General features: G+C 45.4%; 1 protein-coding gene across 4 annotated transcripts in view; it reads left to right on the plus strand.

The window, feature by feature from the left end:
* ints8 (integrator complex subunit 8) overlaps positions 1-23,108 on the plus strand; it is a 154,497-nt gene that overhangs the window by 121,511 nt on the left and 9,878 nt on the right. For 2 of the 4 annotated variants that reach the window (XM_063067219.1, XM_063067212.1), the window contains one exon: positions 16,938-17,002. The exons of the other annotated variants lie outside the window; for them this stretch is intronic. In XM_063067219.1, coding sequence (XP_062923289.1) covers positions 16,938-17,002 — 65 coding nt within the window. The remainder of the gene's footprint in view (positions 1-16,937; positions 17,003-23,108) is intronic. 4 annotated transcript variants of the gene reach the window in all.

Raw genomic sequence — 23,108 nt, forward strand, 5'->3', positions numbered from 1 at the left:
TGTACTCACTGGAATTTACAAGAATGGGGGGGGAACCTGTTCAATGTGTACTCACTGGAATTTACAAGAATGGGGGGGGGAACCTGTTCAATGTGTACTCACTGGAATTTACAAGAATGGGGGGGGAACCTGTTCAATGTGTACTCACTGGAATTTACAAGAATGGGGGGGAACCTGTTCAATGTGTACTCACTGGAATTTGGGGGGGGAACCTGTTCAATGTGTACTCACTGGAATTTACAAGAATGGGGGGGGAACCTGTTCAATGTGTACTCACTGGAATTTACAAGAATGGGGGGGGAACCTGTTCAATGTGTACTCACTGGAATTTACAAGAATGGGGGGGGAACCTGTTCAATGTGTACTCACTGGAATTTACAAGAATGGGGGGGGAACCTGTTCAATGTGTACTCACTGGAATTTACAAGAATGGGGGGGGAACCTGTTCAATGTGTACTCACTGGAATTTACAAGAAGAATGGGGGGGGAACCTGTTCAATGTGTACTCACTGGAATTTACAAGAATGGGGGGGAACCTGTTCAATGTGTACTCACTGGAATTTACAAGAATGGGGGGGAACCTGTTCAATGTGTACTCACTGGAATTTACAAGAATGGGGGGGAACCTGTTCAATGTGTACTCACTGGAATTTACAAGAATGGGGGGGAACCTGTTCAATGTGTACTCACTGGAATTTACAAGAATGGGGGGGGAACCTGTTCAATGTGTACTCACTGGAATTTACAAGAATGGGGGGGGGAACCTGTTCAATGTGTACTCACTGGAATTTACAAGAATGGGGGGGGAACCTGTTCAATGTGTACTCACTGGGATGTGTACTCACTGGAATTTACAAGAATGGGGGGGAACCTGTTCAATGTGTACTCACTGGAATTTACAAGGGGGGGGAACCTGTTCAATGTGTACTCACTGGAATTTACAAGAATGGGGGGGGGAACCTGTTCAATGTGTACTCACTGGAATTTACAAGAATGGGGGGGGAACCTGTTCAATGTGTACTCACTGGAATTTACAAGAATGGGGGGGGAACCTGTTCAATGTGTACTCACTGGAATTTACAAGAATGGGGGGGGAACCTGTTCAATGTGTACTCACTGGAATTTACAAGAATGGGGGGGGAACCTGTTCAATGTGTACTCACTGGAATTTACAAGAATGGGGGGGGAACCTGTTCAATGTGTACTCACTGGAATTTACAAGAATGGGGGGGGAACCTGTTCAATGTGTACTCACTGGAATTTACAAGAATGGGGGGGGAACCTGTTCAATGTGTACTCACTGGAATTTACAAGAATGGGGGGGGAACCTGTTCAATGTGTACTCACTGGAATTTACAAGAATGGGGGGGGAACCTGTTCAATGTGTACTCACTGGAATTTACAAGAATGGGGGGGGAACCTGTTCAATGTGTACTCACTGGAATTTACAAGAATGGGGGGGGAACCTGTTCAATGTGTACTCACTGGAATTTACAAGAATGGGGGGGAACCTGTTCAATGTGTACTCACTGGAATTTACAAGAATGGGGGGGGAACCTGTTCAATGTGTACTCACTGGAATTTACAAGAATGGGGGGGGAACCTGTTCAATGTGTACTCACTGGAATTTACAAGAATGGGGGGGGAACCTGTTCAATGTGTACTCACTGGAATTTACAAGAATGGGGGGGGAACCTGTTCAATGTGTACTCACTGGAATTTACAAGAATGGGGGGGGAACCTGTTCAATGTGTACTCACTGGAATTTACAAGAATGGGGGGGGGGAACCTGTTCAATGTGTACTCACTGGAATTTACAAGAATGGGGGGGAACCTGTTCAATGTGTACTCACTGGAATTTACAAGAATGGGGGGGGAACCTGTTCAATGTGTACTCACTGGAATTTACAAGAATGGGGGGGGAACCTGTTCAATGTGTACTCACTGGAATTTACAAGAATGGGGGGGGAACCTGTTCAATGTGTACTCACTGGAATTTACAAGAATGGGGGGGGGAACCTGTTCAATGTGTACTCACTGGAATTTACAAGAATGGGGGGGGGAACCTGTTCAATGTGTACTCACTGGAATTTACAAGAATGGGGGGGGAACCTGTTCAATGTGTACTCACTGGAATTTACAAGAATGGGGGGGGAACCTGTTCAATGTGTACTCACTGGAATTTACAAGAATGGGGGGGGAACCTGTTCAATGTGTACTCACTGGAATTTACAAGAATGGGGGGGGAACCTGTTCAATGTGTACTCACTGGAATTTACAAGAATGGGGGGGGAACCTGTTCAATGTGTACTCACTGGAATTTACAAGAATGGGGGGGGAACCTGTTCAATGTGTACTCACTGGAATTTACAAGAATGGGGGGGGAACCTGTTCAATGTGTACTCACTGGAATTTACAAGAATGGGGGGGGAACCTGTTCAATGTGTACTCACTGGAATTTACAAGAATGGGGGGGGAACCTGTTCAATGTGTACTCACTGGAATTTACAAGAATGGGGGGGGAACCTGTTCAATGTGTACTCACTGGAATTTACAAGAATGGGGGGGGGAACCTGTTCAATGTGTACTCACTGGAATTTACAAGAATGGGGGGGGGAACCTGTTCAATGTGTACTCACTGGAATTTACAAGAATGGGGGGGGGGAACCTGTTCAATGTGTACTCACTGGAATTTACAAGAATGGGGGGGGAACCTGTTCAATGTGTACTCACTGGAATTTACAAGAATGGGGGGGGAACCTGTTCAATGTGTACTCACTGGAATTTACAAGAATGGGGGGGGGAACCTGTTCAATGTGTACTCACTGGAATTTACAAGAATGGGGGGGGAACCTGTTCAATGTGTACTCACTGGAATTTACAAGAATGGGGGGGGAACCTGTTCAATGTGTACTCACTGGAATTTACAAGAATGGGGGGGGGAACCTGTTCAATGTGTACTCACTGGAATTTACAAGAATGGGGGGGGGAACCTGTTCAATGTGTACTCACTGGAATTTACAAGAATGGGGGGGGGAACCTGTTCAATGTGTACTCACTGGAATTTACAAGAATGGGGGGGGAACCTGTTCAATGTGTACTCACTGGAATTTACAAGAATGGGGGGGGAACCTGTTCAATGTGTACTCACTGGAATTTACAAGAATGGGGGGGGGAACCTGTTCAATGTGTACTCACTGGAATTTACAAGAATGGGGGGGGAACCTGTTCAATGTGTACTCACTGGAATTTACAAGAATGGGGGGGGGAACCTGTTCAATGTGTACTCACTGGAATTTACAAGAATGGGGGGGGAACCTGTTCAATGTGTACTCACTGGAATTTACAAGAATGGGGGGGGAACCTGTTCAATGTGTACTCACTGGAATTTACAAGAATGGGGGGGGAACCTGTTCAATGTGTACTCACTGGAATTTACAAGAATGGGGGGGGGAACCTGTTCAATGTGTACTCACTGGAATTTACAAGAATGGGGGGGAACCTGTTCAATGTGTACTCACTGGAATTTACAAGAATGGGGGGGGAACCTGTTCAATGTGTACTCACTGGAATTTACAAGAATGGGGGGGGAACCTGTTCAATGTGTACTCACTGGAATTTACAAGAATGGGGGGGGAACCTGGTTCAATGTGTACTCACTGGAATTTACAAGAATGGGGGGGAACCTGTTCAATGTGTACTCACTGGAATTTACAAGAATGGGGGGGGAACCTGTTCAATGTGTACTCACTGGAATTTACAAGAATGGGGGGGGAACCTGTTCAATGTGTACTCACTGGAATTTACAAGAATGGGGGGGGAACCTGTTCAATGTGTACTCACTGGAATTTACAAGAATGGGGGGGGAACCTGTTCAATGTGTACTCACTGGAATTTACAAGAATGGGGGGGGAACCTGTTCAATGTGTACTCACTGGAATTTACAAGAATGGGGGGGGGAACCTGTTCAATGTGTACTCACTGGAATTTACAAGAATGGGGGGGGGAACCTGTTCAATGTGTACTCACTGGAATTTACAAGAATGGGGGGGGGGAACCTGTTCAATGTGTACTCACTGGAATTTACAAGAATGGGGGGGGAACCTGTTCAATGTGTACTCACTGGAATTTACAAGAATGGGGGGGGGAACCTGTTCAATGTGTACTCACTGGAATTTACAAGAATGGGGGGGGAACCTGTTCAATGTGTACTCACTGGAATTTACAAGAATGGGGGGGGGAACCTGTTCAATGTGTACTCACTGGAATTTACAAGAATGGGGGGGGAACCTGTTCAATGTGTACTCACTGGAATTTACAAGAATGGGGGGGAACCTGTTCAATGTGTACTCACTGGAATTTACAAGAATGGGGGGGGAACCTGTTCAATGTGTACTCACTGGAATTTACAAGAATGGGGGGGGAACCTGTTCAATGTGTACTCACTGGAATTTACAAGAATGGGGGGGGAACCTGTTCAATGTGTACTCACTGGAATTTACAAGAATGGGGGGGGAACCTGTTCAATGTGTACTCACTGGAATTTACAAGAATGGGGGGGGAACCTGTTCAATGTGTACTCACTGGAATTTACAAGAATGGGGGGGGAACCTGTTCAATGTGTACTCACTGGAATTTACAAGAATGGGGGGGGGAACCTGTTCAATGTGTACTCACTGGAATTTTACAAGAATTTACAAGAATGGGGGGGGGAACCTGTTCAATGTGTACTCACTGGAATTTACAAGAATGGGGGGGAACCTGTTCAATGTGTACTCACTGGAATTTACAAGAATGGGGGGGGAACCTGTTCAATGTGTACTCACTGGAATTTACAAGAATGGGGGGGGAACCTGTTCAATGTGTACTCACTGGAATTTACAAGAATGGGGGGGGAACCTGTTCAATGTGTACTCACTGGAATTTACAAGAATGGGGGGGGAACCTGTTCAATGTGTACTCACTGGAATTTACAAGAATGGGGGGGGAACCTGTTCAATGTGTACTCACTGGAATTTACAAGAATGGGGGGGGGAACCTGTTCAATGTGTACTCACTGGAATTTACAAGAATGGGGGGGGAACCTGTTCAATGTGTACTCACTGGAATTTACAAGAATGGGGGGGGAACCTGTTCAATGTGTACTCACTGGAATTTACAAGAATGGGGGGGGGAACCTGTTCAATGTGTACTCACTGGAATTTACAAGAATGGGGGGGGGAACCTGTTCAATGTGTACTCACTGGAATTTACAAGAATGGGGGGGGAACCTGTTCAATGTGTACTCACTGGAATTTACAAGAATGGGGGGGGGAACCTGTTCAATGTGTACTCACTGGAATTACAAGAATGGGGGGGAACCTGTTCAATGTGTACTCACTGGAATTTACAAGGGGGGGGGAACCTGTTCAATGTGTACTCACTGGAATTTACAAGAATGGGGGGGGAACCTGTTCAATGTGTACTCACTGGAATTTACAAGAATGGGGGGGGAACCTGTTCAATGTGTACTCACTGGAATTTACAAGAATGGGGGGGGAACCTGTTCAATGTGTACTCACTGGAATTTACAAGAATGGGGGGGGAACCTGTTCAATGTGTACTCACTGGAATTTACAAGAATGGGGGGGGAACCTGTTCAATGTGTACTCACTGGAATTTACAAGAATGGGGGGGGAACCTGTTCAATGTGTACTCACTGGAATTTACAAGAATGGGGGGGGGAACCTGTTCAATGTGTACTCACTGGAATTTACAAGAATGGGGGGGGGAACCTGTTCAATGTGTACTCACTGGAATTTACAAGAATGGGGGGGGGAACCTGTTCAATGTGTACTCACTGGAATTTACAAGAATGGGGGGGGGAACCTGTTCAATGTGTACTCACTGGAATTTACAAGAATGGGGGGGGGGAACCTGTTCAATGTGTACTCACTGGAATTTACAAGAATGGGGGGGGGAACCTGTTCAATGTGTACTCACTGGAATTTACAAGAATGGGGGGGGGAACCTGTTCAATGTGTACTCACTGGAATTTACAAGAATGGGGGGGGAACCTGTTCAATGTGTACTCACTGGAATTTACAAGAATGGGGGGGGAACCTGTTCAATGTGTACTCACTGGAATTTACAAGAATGGGGGGGGGAACCTGTTCAATGTGTACTCACTGGAATTTACAAGAATGGGGGGGGAACCTGTTCAATGTGTACTCACTGGAATTTACAAGAATGGGGGGGGAACCTGTTCAATGTGTACTCACTGGAATTTACAAGAATGGGGGGGGAACCTGTTCAATGTGTACTCACTGGAATTTACAAGAATGGGGGGGGGAACCTGTTCAATGTGTACTCACTGGAATTTACAAGAATGGGGGGGGAACCTGTTCAATGTGTACTCACTGGAATTTACAAGAATGGGGGGGGAACCTGTTCAATGTGTACTCACTGGAATTTACAAGAATGGGGGGGGAACCTGTTCAATGTGTACTCACTGGAATTTACAAGAATGGGGGGGGAACCTGTTCAATGTGTACTCACTGGAATTTACAAGAATGGGGGGGGAACCTGTTCAATGTGTACTCACTGGAATTTACAAGAATGGGGGGGGGAACCTGTTCAATGTGTACTCACTGGAATTTACAAGAATGGGGGGGGAACCTGTTCAATGTGTACTCACTGGAATTTACAAGAATGGGGGGGGAACCTGTTCAATGTGTACTCACTGGAATTTACAAGAATGGGGGGGGAACCTGTTCAATGTGTACTCACTGGAATTTACAAGAATGGGGGGGGGAACCTGTTCAATGTGTACTCACTGGAATTTACAAGAATGGGGGGGGAACCTGTTCAATGTGTACTCACTGGAATTTACAAGAATGGGGGGGGAACCTGTTCAATGTGTACTCACTGGAATTTACAAGAATGGGGGGGGAACCTGTTCAATGTGTACTCACTGGAATTTACAAGAATGGGGGGGGAACCTGTTCAATGTGTACTCACTGGAATTTACAAGAATGGGGGGGGAACCTGTTCAATGTGTACTCACTGGAATTTACAAGAATGGGGGGGGAACCTGTTCAATGTGTACTCACTGGAATTTACAAGAATGGGGGGGGAACCTGTTCAATGTGTACTCACTGGAATTTACAAGAATGGGGGGGGAACCTGTTCAATGTGTACTCACTGGAATTTACAAGAATGGGGGGGGAACCTGTTCAATGTGTACTCACTGGAATTTACAAGAATGGGGGGGGAACCTGTTCAATGTGTACTCACTGGAATTTACAAGAATGGGGGGGGAACCTGTTCAATGTGTACTCACTGGAATTTACAAGAATGGGGGGGGAACCTGTTCAATGTGTACTCACTGGAATTTACAAGAATGGGGGGGGGAACCTGTTCAATGTGTACTCACTGGAATTTACAAGAATGGGGGGGGGAACCTGTTCAATGTGTACTCACTGGAATTTACAAGAATGGGGGGGGAACCTGTTCAATGTGTACTCACTGGAATTTACAAGAATGGGGGGGGAACCTGTTCAATGTGTACTCACTGGAATTTACAAGAATGGGGGGGGGAACCTGTTCAATGTGTACTCACTGGAATTTACAAGAATGGGGGGGGAACCTGTTCAATGTGTACTCACTGGAATTTACAAGAATGGGGGGGAACCTGTTCAATGTGTACTCACTGGAATTTACAAGAATGGGGGGGAACCTGTTCAATGTGTACTCACTGGAATTTACAAGAATGGGGGGGGAACCTGTTCAATGTGTACTCACTGGAATTTACAAGAATGGGGGGGGAACCTGTTCAATGTGTACTCACTGGAATTTACAAGAATGGGGGGGGAACCTGTTCAATGTGTACTCACTGGAATTTACAAGAATGGGGGGGGGAACCTGTTCAATGTGTACTCACTGGAATTTACAAGAATGGGGGGGGGAACCTGTTCAATGTGTACTCACTGGAATTTACAAGAATGGGGGGGGAACCTGTTCAATGTGTACTCACTGGAATTTACAAGAATGGGGGGGGAACCTGTTCAATGTGTACTCACTGGAATTTACAAGAATGGGGGGGGAACCTGTTCAATGTGTACTCACTGGAATTTACAAGAATGGGGGGGGGGAACCTGTTCAATGTGTACTCACTGGAATTTACAAGAATGGGGGGGGAACCTGTTCAATGTGTACTCACTGGAATTTACAAGAATGGGGGGGGGAACCTGTTCAATGTGTACTCACTGGAATTTACAAGAATGGGGGGGGAACCTGTTCAATGTGTACTCACTGGAATTTACAAGAATGGGGGGGGAACCTGTTCAATGTGTACTCACTGGAATTTACAAGAATGGGGGGGGAACCTGTTCAATGTGTACTCACTGGAATTTACAAGAATGGGGGGGGGAACCTGTTCAATGTGTACTCACTGGAATTTACAAGAATGGGGGGGGAACCTGTTCAATGTGTACTCACTGGAATTTACAAGAATGGGGGGGGAACCTGTTCAATGTGTACTCACTGGAATTTACAAGAATGGGGGGGGAACCTGTTCAATGTGTACTCACTGGAATTTACAAGAATGGGGGGGGGAACCTGTTCAATGTGTACTCACTGGAATTTACAAGAATGGGGGGGGAACCTGTTCAATGTGTACTCACTGGAATTTACAAGAAGGGGGGGGGAACCTGTGTTCAATGTGTACTCACTGGAATTTACAAGAATGGGGGGGGAACCTGTTCAATGTGTACTCACTGGAATTTACAAGAATGGGGGGGGAACCTGTTCAATGTGTACTCACTGGGGGAACCTGTTCAATGTGTACTCACTGGAATTTACAAGAATGGGGGGGGAACCTGTTCAATGTGTACTCACTGGAATTTACAAGAATGGGGGGGGAACCTGTTCAATGTGTACTCACTGGAATTTACAAGAATGGGGGGGGAACCTGTTCAATGTGTACTCACTGGAATTTACAAGAATGGGGGGGGAACCTGTTCAATGTGTACTCACTGGAATTTACAAGAATGGGGGGAACCTGTTCAATGTGTACTCACTGGAATTTACAAGGGGGGGGGAACCTGTTCAATGTGTACTCACTGGAATTTACAAGAATGGGGGGGGAACCTGTTCAATGTGTACTCACTGGAATTTACAAGAATGGGGGGGGAACCTGTTCAATGTGTACTCACTGGAATTTACAAGAATGGGGGGGAACCTGTTCAATGTGTACTCACTGGAATTTACAAGAATGGGGGGGGAACCTGTTCAATGTGTACTCACTGGAATTACAAGAATACCTGTTCAATGTGTACTCACTGGAATTTACAAGAATGGGGGGGGAACCTGTTCAATGTGTACTCACTGGAATTTACAAGAATGGGGGGGGAACCTGTTCAATGTGTACTCACTGGAATTTACAAGAATGGGGGGGGAACCTGTTCAATGTGTACTCACTGGAATTTACAAGAATGGGGGGGGAACCTGTTCAATGTGTACTCACTGGAATTTACAAGAATGGGGGGGGAACCTGTTCAATGTGTACTCACTGGAATTTACAAGAATGGGGGGGGAACCTGTTCAATGTGTACTCACTGGAATTTACAAGAATGGGGGGGGGAACCTGTTCAATGTGTACTCACTGGAATTTACAAGAATGGGGGGGGAACCTGTTCAATGTGTACTCACTGGAATTTACAAGAATGGGGGGGGGAACCTGTTCAATGTGTACTCACTGGAATTTACAAGAATGGGGGGGGAACCTGTTCAATGTGTACTCACTGGAATTTACAAGAATGGGGGGGGACCTGTTCAATGTGTACTCACTGGAATTTACAAGAATGGGGGGGAACCTGTTCAATGTGTACTCACTGGAATTTACAAGAATGGGGGGGGAACCTGTTCAATGTGTACTCACTGGAATTTACAAGAATGGGGGGGGAACCTGTTCAATGTGTACTCACTGGAATTTACAAGAATGGGGGGGAACCTGTTCAATGTGTACTCACTGGAATTTACAAGGGGGGGGGAACCTGTTCAATGTGTACTCACTGGAATTTACAAGAATGGGGGGGGAACCTGTTCAATGTGTACTCACTGGAATTTACAAGAATGGGGGGGGGGAACCTGTTCAATGTGTACTCACTGGAATTTACAAGAATGGGGGGGGGGAACCTGTTCAATGTGTACTCACTGGAATTTACAAGAATGGGGGGGGAACCTGTTCAATGTGTACTCACTGGAATTTACAAGAATGGGGGGGGGAACCTGTTCAATGTGTACTCACTGGAATTTACAAGAATGGGGGGGGGAACCTGTTCAATGTGTACTCACTGGAATTTACAAGAATGGGGGGGGGAACCTGTTCAATGTGTACTCACTGGAATTTACAAGAATGGGGGGGGGAACCTGTTCAATGTGTACTCACTGGAATTTACAAGAATGGGGGGGGAACCTGTTCAATGTGTACTCACTGGAATTTACAAGAATGGGGGGGGGAACCTGTTCAATGTGTACTCACTGGAATTTACAAGAATGGGGGGGGGAACCTGTTCAATGTGTACTCACTGGAATTTACAAGAATGGGGGGGGAACCTGTTCAATGTGTACTCACTGGAATTTACAAGAATGGGGGGGGAACCTGTTCAATGTGTACTCACTGGAATTTACAAGAATGGGGGGGGAACCTGTTCAATGTGTACTCACTGGAATTTACAAGAATGGGGGGGGGAACCTGTTCAATGTGTACTCACTGGAATTTACAAGAATGGGGGGGGGAACCTGTTCAATGTGTACTCACTGGAATTTACAAGAATGGGGGGGGGGAACCTGTTCAATGTGTACTCACTGGAATTTACAAGAATGGGGGGGGAACCTGTTCAATGTGTACTCACTGGAATTTACAAGAATGGGGGGGGAACCTGTTCAATGTGTACTCACTGGAATTTACAAGAATGGGGGGGGGAACCTGTTCAATGTGTACTCACTGGAATTTACAAGAATGGGGGGGGAACCTGTTCAATGTGTACTCACTGGAATTTACAAGAATGGGGGGGGGAACCTGTTCAATGTGTACTCACTGGAATTTACAAGAATGGGGGGGGGAACCTGTTCAATGTGTACTCACTGGAATTTACAAGAATGGGGGGGGAACCTGTTCAATGTGTACTCACTGGAATTTACAAGAATGGGGGGGGGAACCTGTTCAATGTGTACTCACTGGAATTTACAAGAATGGGGGGGGAACCTGTTCAATGTGTACTCACTGGAATTTACAAGAATGGGGGGGGAACCTGTTCAATGTGTACTCACTGGAATTTACAAGAATGGGGGGGGAACCTGTTCAATGTGTACTCACTGGAATTTACAAGAATGGGGGGGGAACCTGTTCAATGTGTACTCACTGGAATTTACAAGAATGGGGGGGGGAACCTGTTCAATGTGTACTCACTGGAATTTACAAGAATGGGGGGGGGGAACCTGTTCAATGTGTACTCACTGGAATTTACAAGAATGGGGGGGGAACCTGTTCAATGTGTACTCACTGGAATTTACAAGAATGGGGGGGGAACCTGTTCAATGTGTACTCACTGGAATTTACAAGAATGGGGGGGGGAACCTGTTCAATGTGTACTCACTGGAATTTACAAGAATGGGGGGGGAACCTGTTCAATGTGTACTCACTGGAATTTACAAGAATGGGGGGGGAACCTGTTCAATGTGTACTCACTGGAATTTACAAGAATGGGGGGGGGAACCTGTTCAATGTGTACTCACTGGAATTTACAAGAATGGGGGGGGAACCTGTTCAATGTGTACTCACTGGAATTTACAAGAATGGGGGGGGGAACCTGTTCAATGTGTACTCACTGGAATTTACAAGAATGGGGGGGGAACCTGTTCAATGTGTACTCACTGGAATTTACAAGAATGGGGGGGGAACCTGTTCAATGTGTACTCACTGGAATTTACAAGAATGGGGGGGGGAACCTGTTCAATGTGTACTCACTGGAATTTACAAGAATGGGGGGGGGAACCTGTTCAATGTGTACTCACTGGAATTTACAAGAATGGGGGGGGAACCTGTTCAATGTGTACTCACTGGAATTTACAAGAACCTGTTCAATGTGTACTCACTGGAATTTACAAGAATGGGGGGGAACCTGTTCAATGTGTACTCACTGGAATTTACAAGAATGGGGGGGGAACCTGTTCAATGTGTACTCACTGGAATTTACAAGAATGGGGGGGGAACCTGTTCAATGTGTACTCACTGGAATTTACAAGAATGGGGGGGGAACCTGTTCAATGTGTACTCACTGGAATTTACAAGAATGGGGGGGGGAACCTGTTCAATGTGTACTCACTGGAATTTACAAGAATGGGGGGGGGAACCTGTTCAATGTGTACTCACTGGAATTTACAAGAATGGGGGGGGAACCTGTTCAATGTGTACTCACTGGAATTTACAAGAATGGGGGGGGAACCTGTTCAATGTGTACTCACTGGAATTTACAAGAATGGGGGGGGAACCTGTTCAATGTGTACTCACTGGAATTTACAAGAATGGGGGGGGGAACCTGTTCAATGTGTACTCACTGGAATTTACAAGAATGGGGGGGGAACCTGTTCAATGTGTACTCACTGGAATTTACAAGAATGGGGGGGGAACCTGTTCAATGTGTACTCACTGGAATTTACAAGAATGGGGGGGGAACCTGTTCAATGTGTACTCACTGGAATTTACAAGAATGGGGGGGGAACCTGTTCAATGTGTACTCACTGGAATTTACAAGAATGGGGGGGGAACCTGTTCAATGTGTACTCACTGGAATTTACAAGAATGGGGGGGGGAACCTGTTCAATGTGTACTCACTGGAATTTACAAGAATGGGGGGGGGAACCTGTTCAATGTGTACTCACTGGAATTTACAAGAATGGGGGGGGAACCTGTTCAATGTGTACTCACTGGAATTTACAAGAATGGGGGGGGGAACCTGTTCAATGTGTACTCACTGGAATTTACAAGAATGGGGGGGGGGAACCTGTTCAATGTGTACTCACTGGAATTTACAAGAATGGGGGGGGGGAACCTGTTCAATGTGTACTCACTGGAATTTACAAGAATGGGGGGGGGGAACCTGTTCAATGTGTACTCACTGGAATTTACAAGAATGGGGGGGGGAACCTGTTCAATGTGTACTCACTGGAATTTACAAGAATGGGGGGGGGGAACCTGTTCAATGTGTACTCACTGGAATTTACAAGAATGGGGGGGGGAACCTGTTCAATGTGTACTCACTGGAATTTACAAGAATGGGGGGGTGGAACCTGTTCAATGTTGAACGGCCTCAATAGAGTGAATGTGGAGAGGGTGTTTCCTTTGGTGGGGGCATCTAGGACCAGAGTCACAGTCTCAAAATAGAGGGACCCCATTTAGATCAGAGATTAGGAGGAAATCCCTTACCCAGAGCGTGGTGAATCTGTGGAATTCATTGCCACAAACGGCTGTGCAGGCCAAGTCGTTGGGTATATTTGAAGTGGAGGTTGCTAGGTTCTTAAGTAGTAAGGGAGTTGGAGGTTACGGGGAGAAGGCAAGAGAATTGGGTTGAGAGGGTTAATAAATCCGCCGTGATGGAATGGGAGAGAAGACTCAATGGGCCAGATGGCTTAATTATGCTCCTATGAGTTATTGTCTAATAAAAACAGCACAGAGTTGTTAAAGACACATTGTTTAGCTCACTTGCTAGGTTTCTGATGTAAAGAAAAAGACCAATAAAAGAAATATAGATGCAATGTGTGTGTGTGTGTGTGTGTCTTTGTTCATATGTGCATCTGCAACTGTGTATGATGTGCTGACGTGTATTATTTGCTGACTGTGTAAGATGTGCTGACGTTGGAGAGGGTACAGAGAAGATTCACTAGAATGATTCCGGGAATGAGAGGGTTAACATAGAAACACAGAAAATAGGTGCAGGAGTAGGCCATTCGGCCCTTCGAGCCTGCACCGCCATTTATTATGATCATGGCTGATCATCCAACTCAGAACCCCGCCCCAGCCTTCCCTCCATACCTCCTGACCCCGTAGCCGCAAGGGCCATATCTAACTCCCTCTTAAACACAGCCAATGAACTGGCCTCAACTGTTTCCTGTGGCAGAGAATTCCACAGATTCACCATTCTCTGTGTGAAGAAGTTTTTCCTAATCTCGGTCCTAAAAGGCTTCCCCTCTATCCTCAAACTGTGACCCCTCGTTCTGGACCTCCCCAACACCGGGAACAATCTTCCTGTATCTAGCCTGTCCAATCCCTTTAGGATTTTATACGTTTCAATCAGATCCCCCCTCAATCTTCTAAATTCCAACGAGTACAAGCCCAGTTCATCCAGTCTTTCTTCATATGAAAGTCCTGCCATCCCAGGAATCAATCTGGTGAACCTTCTTTGTACTCCCTCTATGGCAAGGATGTCTTTCCTCAGATTAGGGGACCAAAACTGCACACAATACTCCAGGTGTGGTCTCACCAAGGCCTTGTACAACTGCAGTAGTACCTCCCTGCTCCTGTACTCGAATCCTCTCGCTATAAATGCCAGCATACCATTCGCCTTTTTCACCGCCTGCTGTACCTGCATGCCCACTTTCAATGACTGGTGTATAATGACACCCAGGTCTTGTTGCACCTCCCCTTTTCCTAATCGGCCACCATTCAGATAATAATCTGTTTTCCTATTTTCCTATGAGGAACGTTTGTCCGCTCTTGGACTGTATTCCTTGGAGTTTAGAAGAATGAGGGGAGACCTCATATAAACATTTCGAATGTTAAAAGGCATAGACAGAGTGGATGTGGCAAAGTTGTTTCCCATGATGGGGGAGTCTAGTACGAGAGGGCATGACTTAAGGATTGAAGGGAGCCCTTTCAGAACAGAAATGCGAAGAAATTTTTTTATTCAGAGAGTGGTAAATCTATGGAATTTGTTGCCACGGGCAGGAGTGGAGGCCAAGTCAATGGGTGTAATTAAGGCAGAGATTGATAGGTATCTGAGTAGCCAGGGCATCAAAAGTTATGGTGAGAAGGCAGGGGAGTGGGACTAAATAGGAGAAAATGATCAGCTCATGATAAAATGGCGGAGCAGACTCGATGGGCCGAATGGCCTACTTCTGCTACTTTGTCTTATGGTCTATGGTCTTATGGTATTGATGTGGATAGAGAATTGGTTGGAAGACAGGAAGCAGAGAGTGGAAATAAAGGGGACCTTTTCAGAATGGCAGGCAGTGTCTAGTGGGGTACCGCAAGGCTCAGTGCTGGGACCCCAGTTGTTTACAATATATATTAATGACTTATACGAGGGAATTAAATGCAGCATCTCCAAGTTTGCGGATGACACGAAGCTGGGCGGCAGTGTTAGCTGTGAGGAGGATGCTAAGAGGAGGCAGGGAGACATGGATAGGTTAGGTGAGTGGGCAAATTCATGGCAGATGCAATTTAATGTGGATGAATGTAAAGTTATCCACTTTGGTGGCAAGAACAGGAAAACAGATTATTATCTGAATGGTGGCCGATTAGGAAAAGGGGAGGTGCAGTGAGACCTGGGTGTCATTGTACACTAGTCATTGAAAGTGGGCATGCAGGTACAGCAGGCGGTGAAAAAGGCAAATGGTATGCTGGCATTCATAGCAAGAGGATTTGAGTACAGGAACAGGGAGGTTCTACTACAGTTGTACAAGGCCGTGGTGAGACCACACCTGGAGTATTGTGTGCAGTTTTGGTCCCCTAATCTGAGGAAAGACATCCTTGCCATAGAGGGAGTACAAAGAAGGTTCACCAGATTGATTCCTGGGATGGCAGGACTTTCGTATGATGAAAGACTGAATTGACTAGGCTTATACTCGCTGGAATTTAGAAGATTGAGGGGGGATCTTATTGAAACATATAAAATTCTGAAGAGATTGGGCAGGCTAGATGCAGGAAGATTGTTTCTGATGTTGGGGAAGTCCAGAACGAGGGGTCACAGTTTAAAGGTAAAGGTGGAAGCGTTTTGGGACAGAGATGAGGAAAAACTTCTTCACACAGAGTGGCGAATCTGTGGAATTCTCTGCCACAGGAAACAGTTGAGGCCAGTTCATTGGCTATATTTAAGAGGGAGTTAGATATGGCCCTTGTGGCTAAAGGGATCAGGGGGTATGGAGGGAAGGCAAGTTCAGGGTTCTGAGTTGGATGATCAGCCATGATCATACTGAATGGCGGTGCGGGCTCGAAGGGCCGAATGGCCTACTCCTGCACCTATTTTCTATGTTTCTATGTTATCTGTGTGCACGTGTTTGCGCATCCATGTGTGTGTGTGTGTGTTGCATCTGTGTGCGTGTATATGGCTGTGTGTCTGTGCATGCCTATGTGTTTGTGTGCGAGTCTGTATGCTTGTGTGCCTGTGGTGTCTGTGTGTGCACATGTTTGTCTCTGCCTGTGTGTGTCTGTGTGCATGCCTATGTGTGTGCAAGTCTGTATGCTTGTGTCTTTGTGTGTGTCTGTGTACACGTGTGTGTTTCTTTGTGTATGTCTGTGTGCACACGTCTTGTGTGTGTGGTGTGACTGAGTGTGTCTGTGTTTGTGTGTGTGTGTGTCTGTGAGAGTAATTGTTAAATGCGTCTCTGTGTGTGTGATGAAGATTGCAGTCTGAGTTATAGACGAAGATGAAGTGTTCAGTCTGAAATGTTATTTGTTTCTTTCTACTACTACCGCCCAATTGGTTTTCTGTTTTAATTCAGACTTCTAGAAGCTGTGAGTTTTGATTTTGTGAATTGCTAATTTTTTGTTTCATATTGGAGCATACTGACCAGAATGTAGAAGGTGCTTTCCTTTGAAGAACGTGGAAGTTTCTGACAGATATCCAGAATGTCATTGGACCATGTAAATTTCCTAACTTTTCCATTTATAATTTCAGTCATGATGCAATGGATTCCTATTATGATTACATCTGGGATATCACCATCTTAGAATACTTGACACGTATCCTTTTCTCTATCTGTGCCAATGAAATTGTTTTGTGTATTTTATCATTTCGTGGAACAGCCTTCACCACCACCTGCTCATGAATGTTACGTTGCTTGTCCACCCCAGGACCAGAGGACACAGCCTCTGATTGGAAGGATGTCCCTTTAGAACAGATGAGGAGCAATTTCTTCAGCCAGTGGGTGGTGAAACTGTGGAATTAATTGTCATAAATGGCTGTTGAGGCTAAGTCATTGGGTATATTTAAAGTGCAGGTTCATAGATAGGTTAGGGTGTCAAAGGTTATGGCAAGAAGGCAGGAGAATGGAGTTGAGAGAGGTAATAAATCAACCAGGATGGAATGGTGGAGCGGACTCCATGGGCCAAATGTTTTATGGTCTTATGGTAGTAAGACAGTGTGTCTTTATTTAATTTCAGGTCATGTGTACAATAATCGCTCTGGTTTATGTTCTACGTTAAGACAAAATGTCTACAGAATTTGCATAAAAGTTGATGGTATTTCTTGATCGGTATTTTTAAAATATTACAACAATCAGGAACTGAATGCTGTTGTCTGCACTTAAGGACATGAACTATAGGGAAGGGTTGAACAGGTTGGGAATTGAATCGCTGGAGCATAGGAAAATGAGGGGAGATTTGATGAGGTGTATTAAGAGCAAAAGGATTGTAAGAGACAAAATTGGTCCTCTTGAAGATCAGAGTGGTCGGCTATGTGCGGAACCAAAGGAAATGGGGGAGATCTTAAATAGGTTTTTTGCATCTGTATTTACTAAGGAAACTGGTATGAAGTCTATGGAATTAAAGGAAACAAGTAGTGAGATCATGGAAACTGTACAGATTGAAAAGGAGGAGGTGCTTGCTGTCTTGAGGAAAATTAAAGTGGATAAATCCCCGGGACCTGACAGAGTGTTCCCTCGGACCTTGAAGGAGACTAGTGTTGAAATTACAGGGGCCCTGGCAGAAATATTTAAAATGTCGCTGTCTACAGGTGAGGTGCCGGAGGATTGGAGAGTGGCTCATGTTGTTCCGTTATTTAAAAAAGGATCAAAAAGTAATCCGGGAAATTATAGTCCGGTAAATTTAACGTCGGTAGTAGGTAAGTTATTGGAGGGAGTACTAAGAGACAGAATCTACAAGCATTTGGATAGACAGGGACTTATTAGGGAGAGCCAACATGGCTTTGTGCGTGCTAGGTCATGTTTGACCAATCCCTTGGAGTTTTTTGAGGAAGTTACATAGAAACTGTAAAAGCATTTATAGATATGTAAAAAGGAAAAGACTGATAAAGACAAATGTAGGTCCCCTGCAAACAGAAACAGGTGAATTGATTATGGGGAGCAAGGACATGGCAGACCAATTGAATAATTACTTTGGTTCTGTCTTCACTAAGGAGGACATAAATAATCTTCCAGAAATAGTAAGGGACAGAGGGTCCAGTGAGATGGAGGAACTGAGCGAAATACATGTTAGTAGGGAAGTGGTGTTGGGTAAATTGAAGGGATTGAAGGCAGATAAATCCCCAGGGCCAGATGGTCTGCATCCCAGAGTGCTTAAGGAAGTGGCCCAAGAAATAGTGGATGCATTAGTGATAATTTTTCAAAACTCGTTAGATTCTGGACTAGTTCCTGAGGATTGGAAGGTGGCTAATGTAACCCCACTTTTTAAAAAAGGAGGGAGAGAGAAACCGGGGAATTATAGGCCGGTTAGCCTAACGTCGGTGGTGGGGAAACTGCTGGAGTCAGTTATCAAGGATGTGATAACAGCACATTTGGAAAGCGGTGAAATGATCGGACAAAGTCAGCATGGATTTGTGAAAGGAAAATCATGTCTGACGAATCTCATAGAATTTTTTGAGGATGTAACTAGTAGAGTGGATAGGGGAGAACCAGTGGATGTGGTATATTTGGATTTTCAAAAGGCTTTTGACAAGGTCCCACATAGGAGATTAGTGTGCAAACTTAAAGCACACGGTATTGGGGGTAAGGTATTGGTGTGGGTGGAGAATTGGTTAGCAGACAGGAAGCAAAGAGTGGGAATAAACGGGACCTTTTCAGAATGGCAGGCGGTGACTAGTGGGGTACCGCAAGGCTCAGTGCTGGGACCCCAGTTGTTTACAATATATATTAATGACTTGGATGAGGGAATTAAATGCAGCATCTCCAAGTTTGCGGATGACACGAAGCTGGGTGGCAGTGTTAGCAGTGAGGAGGATGCTAAGAGGATGCAGGGTGACTTGGATAGGTTGGGTGAGTGGGCAAACTCATGGCAGATGCAATTTAATGTGGATAAATGTGAAGTTATCCACTTTGGTGGCAAAAATAGGAAAACAGATTATTATCTGAATGGTGGCCGATTAGGAAAAGGGGAGGTGCAACGAGACCTGGGTGTCATTATACACCAGTCATTGAAAGTGGGCATGCAGGTACAGCAGGCGGTGAAAAAGGCGAACGGTATGCTGGCATTTATAGCGAGAGGATTCGAGTACAGGAGCAGGGAGGTACTACTGCAGTTGTACAAGGCCTTGGTGAGACCACACCTGGAGTATTGTGTGCAGTTTTGGTCCCCTAATCTGAGGAAAGACATCTTTGCCATAGAGGGAGTACAAAGAAGGTTCACCAGATTGATTCCTGGGATGGCAGGTCTTTCATATGAAGAAAGACTGGATGAACTGGGCTTGTACTCGTTGGAATTTAGAAGATTGAGGGGGGATCTGATTGAAACGTATAAGATCCTAAAGGGATTGGACAGGCTAGATGCAGGAAGATTGTTCCCGATGTTGGGGAGGTCTAGAACGAGGGATCACAGTTTGAGGATAGAGGGGAAGCCTTTTAGGACCGAGGTTAGGAAAAACTTCTTCACACAGAGAGTGGTGAATCTGTGGAATTCTCTGCCACAGCAAACTGTTGAGGCCAGTTCATTAGCTATGTTTAAAAGGAAGTTAGATATGGCCCTTGTGGCTACAGGGGTCAGGGGGTATGGAGGGAAGGCTGGGTTCTGAGTTGGATGATCAGCCATGATCATAATAAATGGCGGTGCAGGCTCGAAGGGCCGAATGGCCTACTCCTGCACCTATTTTCTATGTTTCTATGTTTCTATGCAATTTAATGTGGATAAATGTGAAGTTATCCACTTTGGTGGCAAAAATAGGAAAACAGATTATTTTCTGAATGGTGGCCGATTAGGAAAAGGGGAGGTGCAACGAGACCTGGGTGTCATTATACACCAGTCATTGAAAGTGGGCATGCAGGTACAGCAGGCGGTGAAAAAGGCGAACGGTATGCTGGCATTTATAGCGAGAGGATTCGAGTACAGGAGCAGGGAGGTACTACTGCAGTTGTACAAGGCCTTGGTGAGACCACACCTGGAGTATTGTGTGCAGTTTTGGTCCCCTAATCTGAGGAAAGACATCTTTGCCATAGAGGGAGTACAAAGAAGGTTCACCAGATTGATTCCTGGGATGGCAGGACTTTCATATGAAGAAAGACTGGATGAACTGGGCTTGTACTCGTTGGAATTTAGAAGATTGAGGGGGGATCTGATTGAAACGTATAAGATCCTAAAAGGATTGGACAGGCTAGATGCGGGAAGATTGTTCCCGATGTTGGGGAGGTCTAGAACGAGGGGTCACAGTTTGAGGATAGAGGGGAAGCCTTTTAGGACCGAGGTTAGGAAAAACTTCTTCACACAGAGAGTGGTGAATCTGTGGAATTCTCTGCCACAGCAAACTGTTGAGGCCAGTTCATTAGCTATGTTTAAAAGGAAGTTAGATATGGCCCTTGTGGCTACAGGGGTCAGGGGGTATGGAGGGAAGGCTGGGTTCTGAGTTGGATGATCAGCCATGATCATAATAAATGGCGGTGCACGCTCGAAGGGCCGAATGGCCTACTCCTGCACCTATTTTCTATGTTTCTATGTTTCTAAACATAGAAAATAGGTGCAGGAGTAGGCCATTCGGCCCTTCGAGCCTGCACCACCATTTATTATGATCATGGCTGATCATCCAACTCAGAACCCCGCCCCAGCCTTCCCTCCATACCCCCTGACCCCCGTAGCCACAAGGGCCATACCAGGAAAGTGGATGAAGGGAAGGCAGTGGATATTGTCTAAATGGACTTCAGTAAGGACTTTGACAAGGTCCCGCATGGGAGGTTAGTTAGGAAAATTCAGTCGCTAGGTATACATGGAGAGGTGGTAAATTGGATTAGACATTGGCTCGATGGAAGAAGCCAGAGAGTGGTGGTAGAGAATTGCTTCTCCGAGTGGAGGCCTGTGACTAGTGGTGTGCCACAGGGATCAGTGCTGGGTCCATTGTTATTTGTCATCTATATCAATGATCTGGATGATAATGTGGTAAATTGGATCAGCAAATTTGCTGATGATACGAAGATTGGAGGTGTAGTAGACAGTGAGGAAGGTTTTCAGAGCCTGCAGTGGGACTTGGACCAGCTGGAAAAATGGGCTGAAAAATGGCAGATGGAGTTTAATACAGACAAGTGTGAGGTATTGCACGTTGGAAGGATAAACCAAGGTAGAACATACAGGGTTAATGGTAAGGCACTGAGGAGTGCAGTAGAACAGAGGGATCTGGGAATACAGATACAAAATTCCTTAAAAGTGGCGTCACAGGTAGATAGGGTCGTAAAGAGAGCTTTTGGTACATTGGCCTTTATTAATCAAAGTATTGAGTATAAGAGCTGGAATGTTATGATGAGGTTGTATAAGGCATTGGTGAGGCCGAATCTGGAGTACTGTGTTCAGTTTTGGTCACCAAATTACAGGAAGGATATAAATAAGGTTGAAAGAGTGCAGAGAAGGTTTACAAGGATGTTGCCGAGACTTGAGAAACTCAGTTACAGAGAAAAGTTGAATAGGTTAGGACTTTATTCCCTGGAGCGTAGAAGAATGAGGGGAGATTTGATAGAGGTATATAAAATTATGATGGGTATAGATAGAGTGAATGCAAGCAGGCTTTTTCCACTGAGGCAAGGGGAGAAAAAAACCAGAGGACATGGGTTAAGGGTGAAGGGGGAAAAGTTTAAAGGGAACATTAGAGGGGGCTTCTTCACACAGAGAGTGGTGGGAGTATGGAATGAGCTGCCAGACGAGGTGGTAAATGCGGGTTCTTTTTTAACATTTAAGAATAAATTGGACAGATACATGGATGGGAGGTGTATGGAGGGATATGGTCCGTGTGCAGGTCAGTGGGACTAGGCAGAAAATGGTTCGGCACAACCAAGAAGGGCCAAAAGGCCTGTTTCTGTGCTGTAGCTTTTCTATGGTTTCTATGGTGTACAAAATGATGTGGGGTATAGATGGGCTAAATGTAAACAGGCCTTTTCCACTGAGGTTGCGTGAGACTACAACTACAGTTCATGGGGTAAGGGTGAAAGATGAAATGCGTAAGTGGAACATGAAGGGAACTCTTTGCTGAGGGTGGTGAGAGTGTGTTACTTGCTGCCGGTGCAAGTCGTGGATGGGGGTTTGATTGCAACATCTAAGAGACATTTGGATAGGTACATGCATGGGAGGGGTATGGAGAGCTATGGTCGTGTTTCAGGTTGACGGGACTAGGTAGATTATTAGTTCGGTATGGCCTAGATGGATCAAAGAAGCTGTTTCTGTGCTGCGTGCTAGCAGTTGATATTTTATGATCTTCAAGCACACATTTAGCAACTATTTTAGTGAGTACGATGTTGCCTGTTCCAAGCCCCTTTCAGTGCAGATCGCCCTCTCTGTGGCTCCTTTGTCCACTCTTTAAGGTGTTGTACTTAAATGCACGCAGCATAAGGAATAAGGTGGATGATCTTGTTGTACAGCTACGGATTGGCAGGTATGATATTGTGCCCATCACTGAGACCTGGCTAAAGGATGCATGTCTCTGGGAGCTGAACGTCCAAGGATACACGGTGTATCGGAAGGATGGGAAGGTAGGCAGAGGGGGAGGCGTGGCTTTATTGGTAAGAAATGATATTAAATCATTAGAAAGAGGTGATATAGGATCAGAAGGTGCAGAATCTTTATGGGTTGAGCTAAGAAATCGCAGGGGTAAAAGGACCCTGATGGCAGTTATTTATAGGCCTCCAAACAGCTGCAGGGATGTGGA

This window comes from Mobula hypostoma, chromosome 1, assembly GCF_963921235.1.
Source record: "Mobula hypostoma chromosome 1, sMobHyp1.1, whole genome shotgun sequence".
Lineage (NCBI taxonomy): Eukaryota > Metazoa > Chordata > Chondrichthyes > Myliobatiformes > Myliobatidae > Mobula > Mobula hypostoma.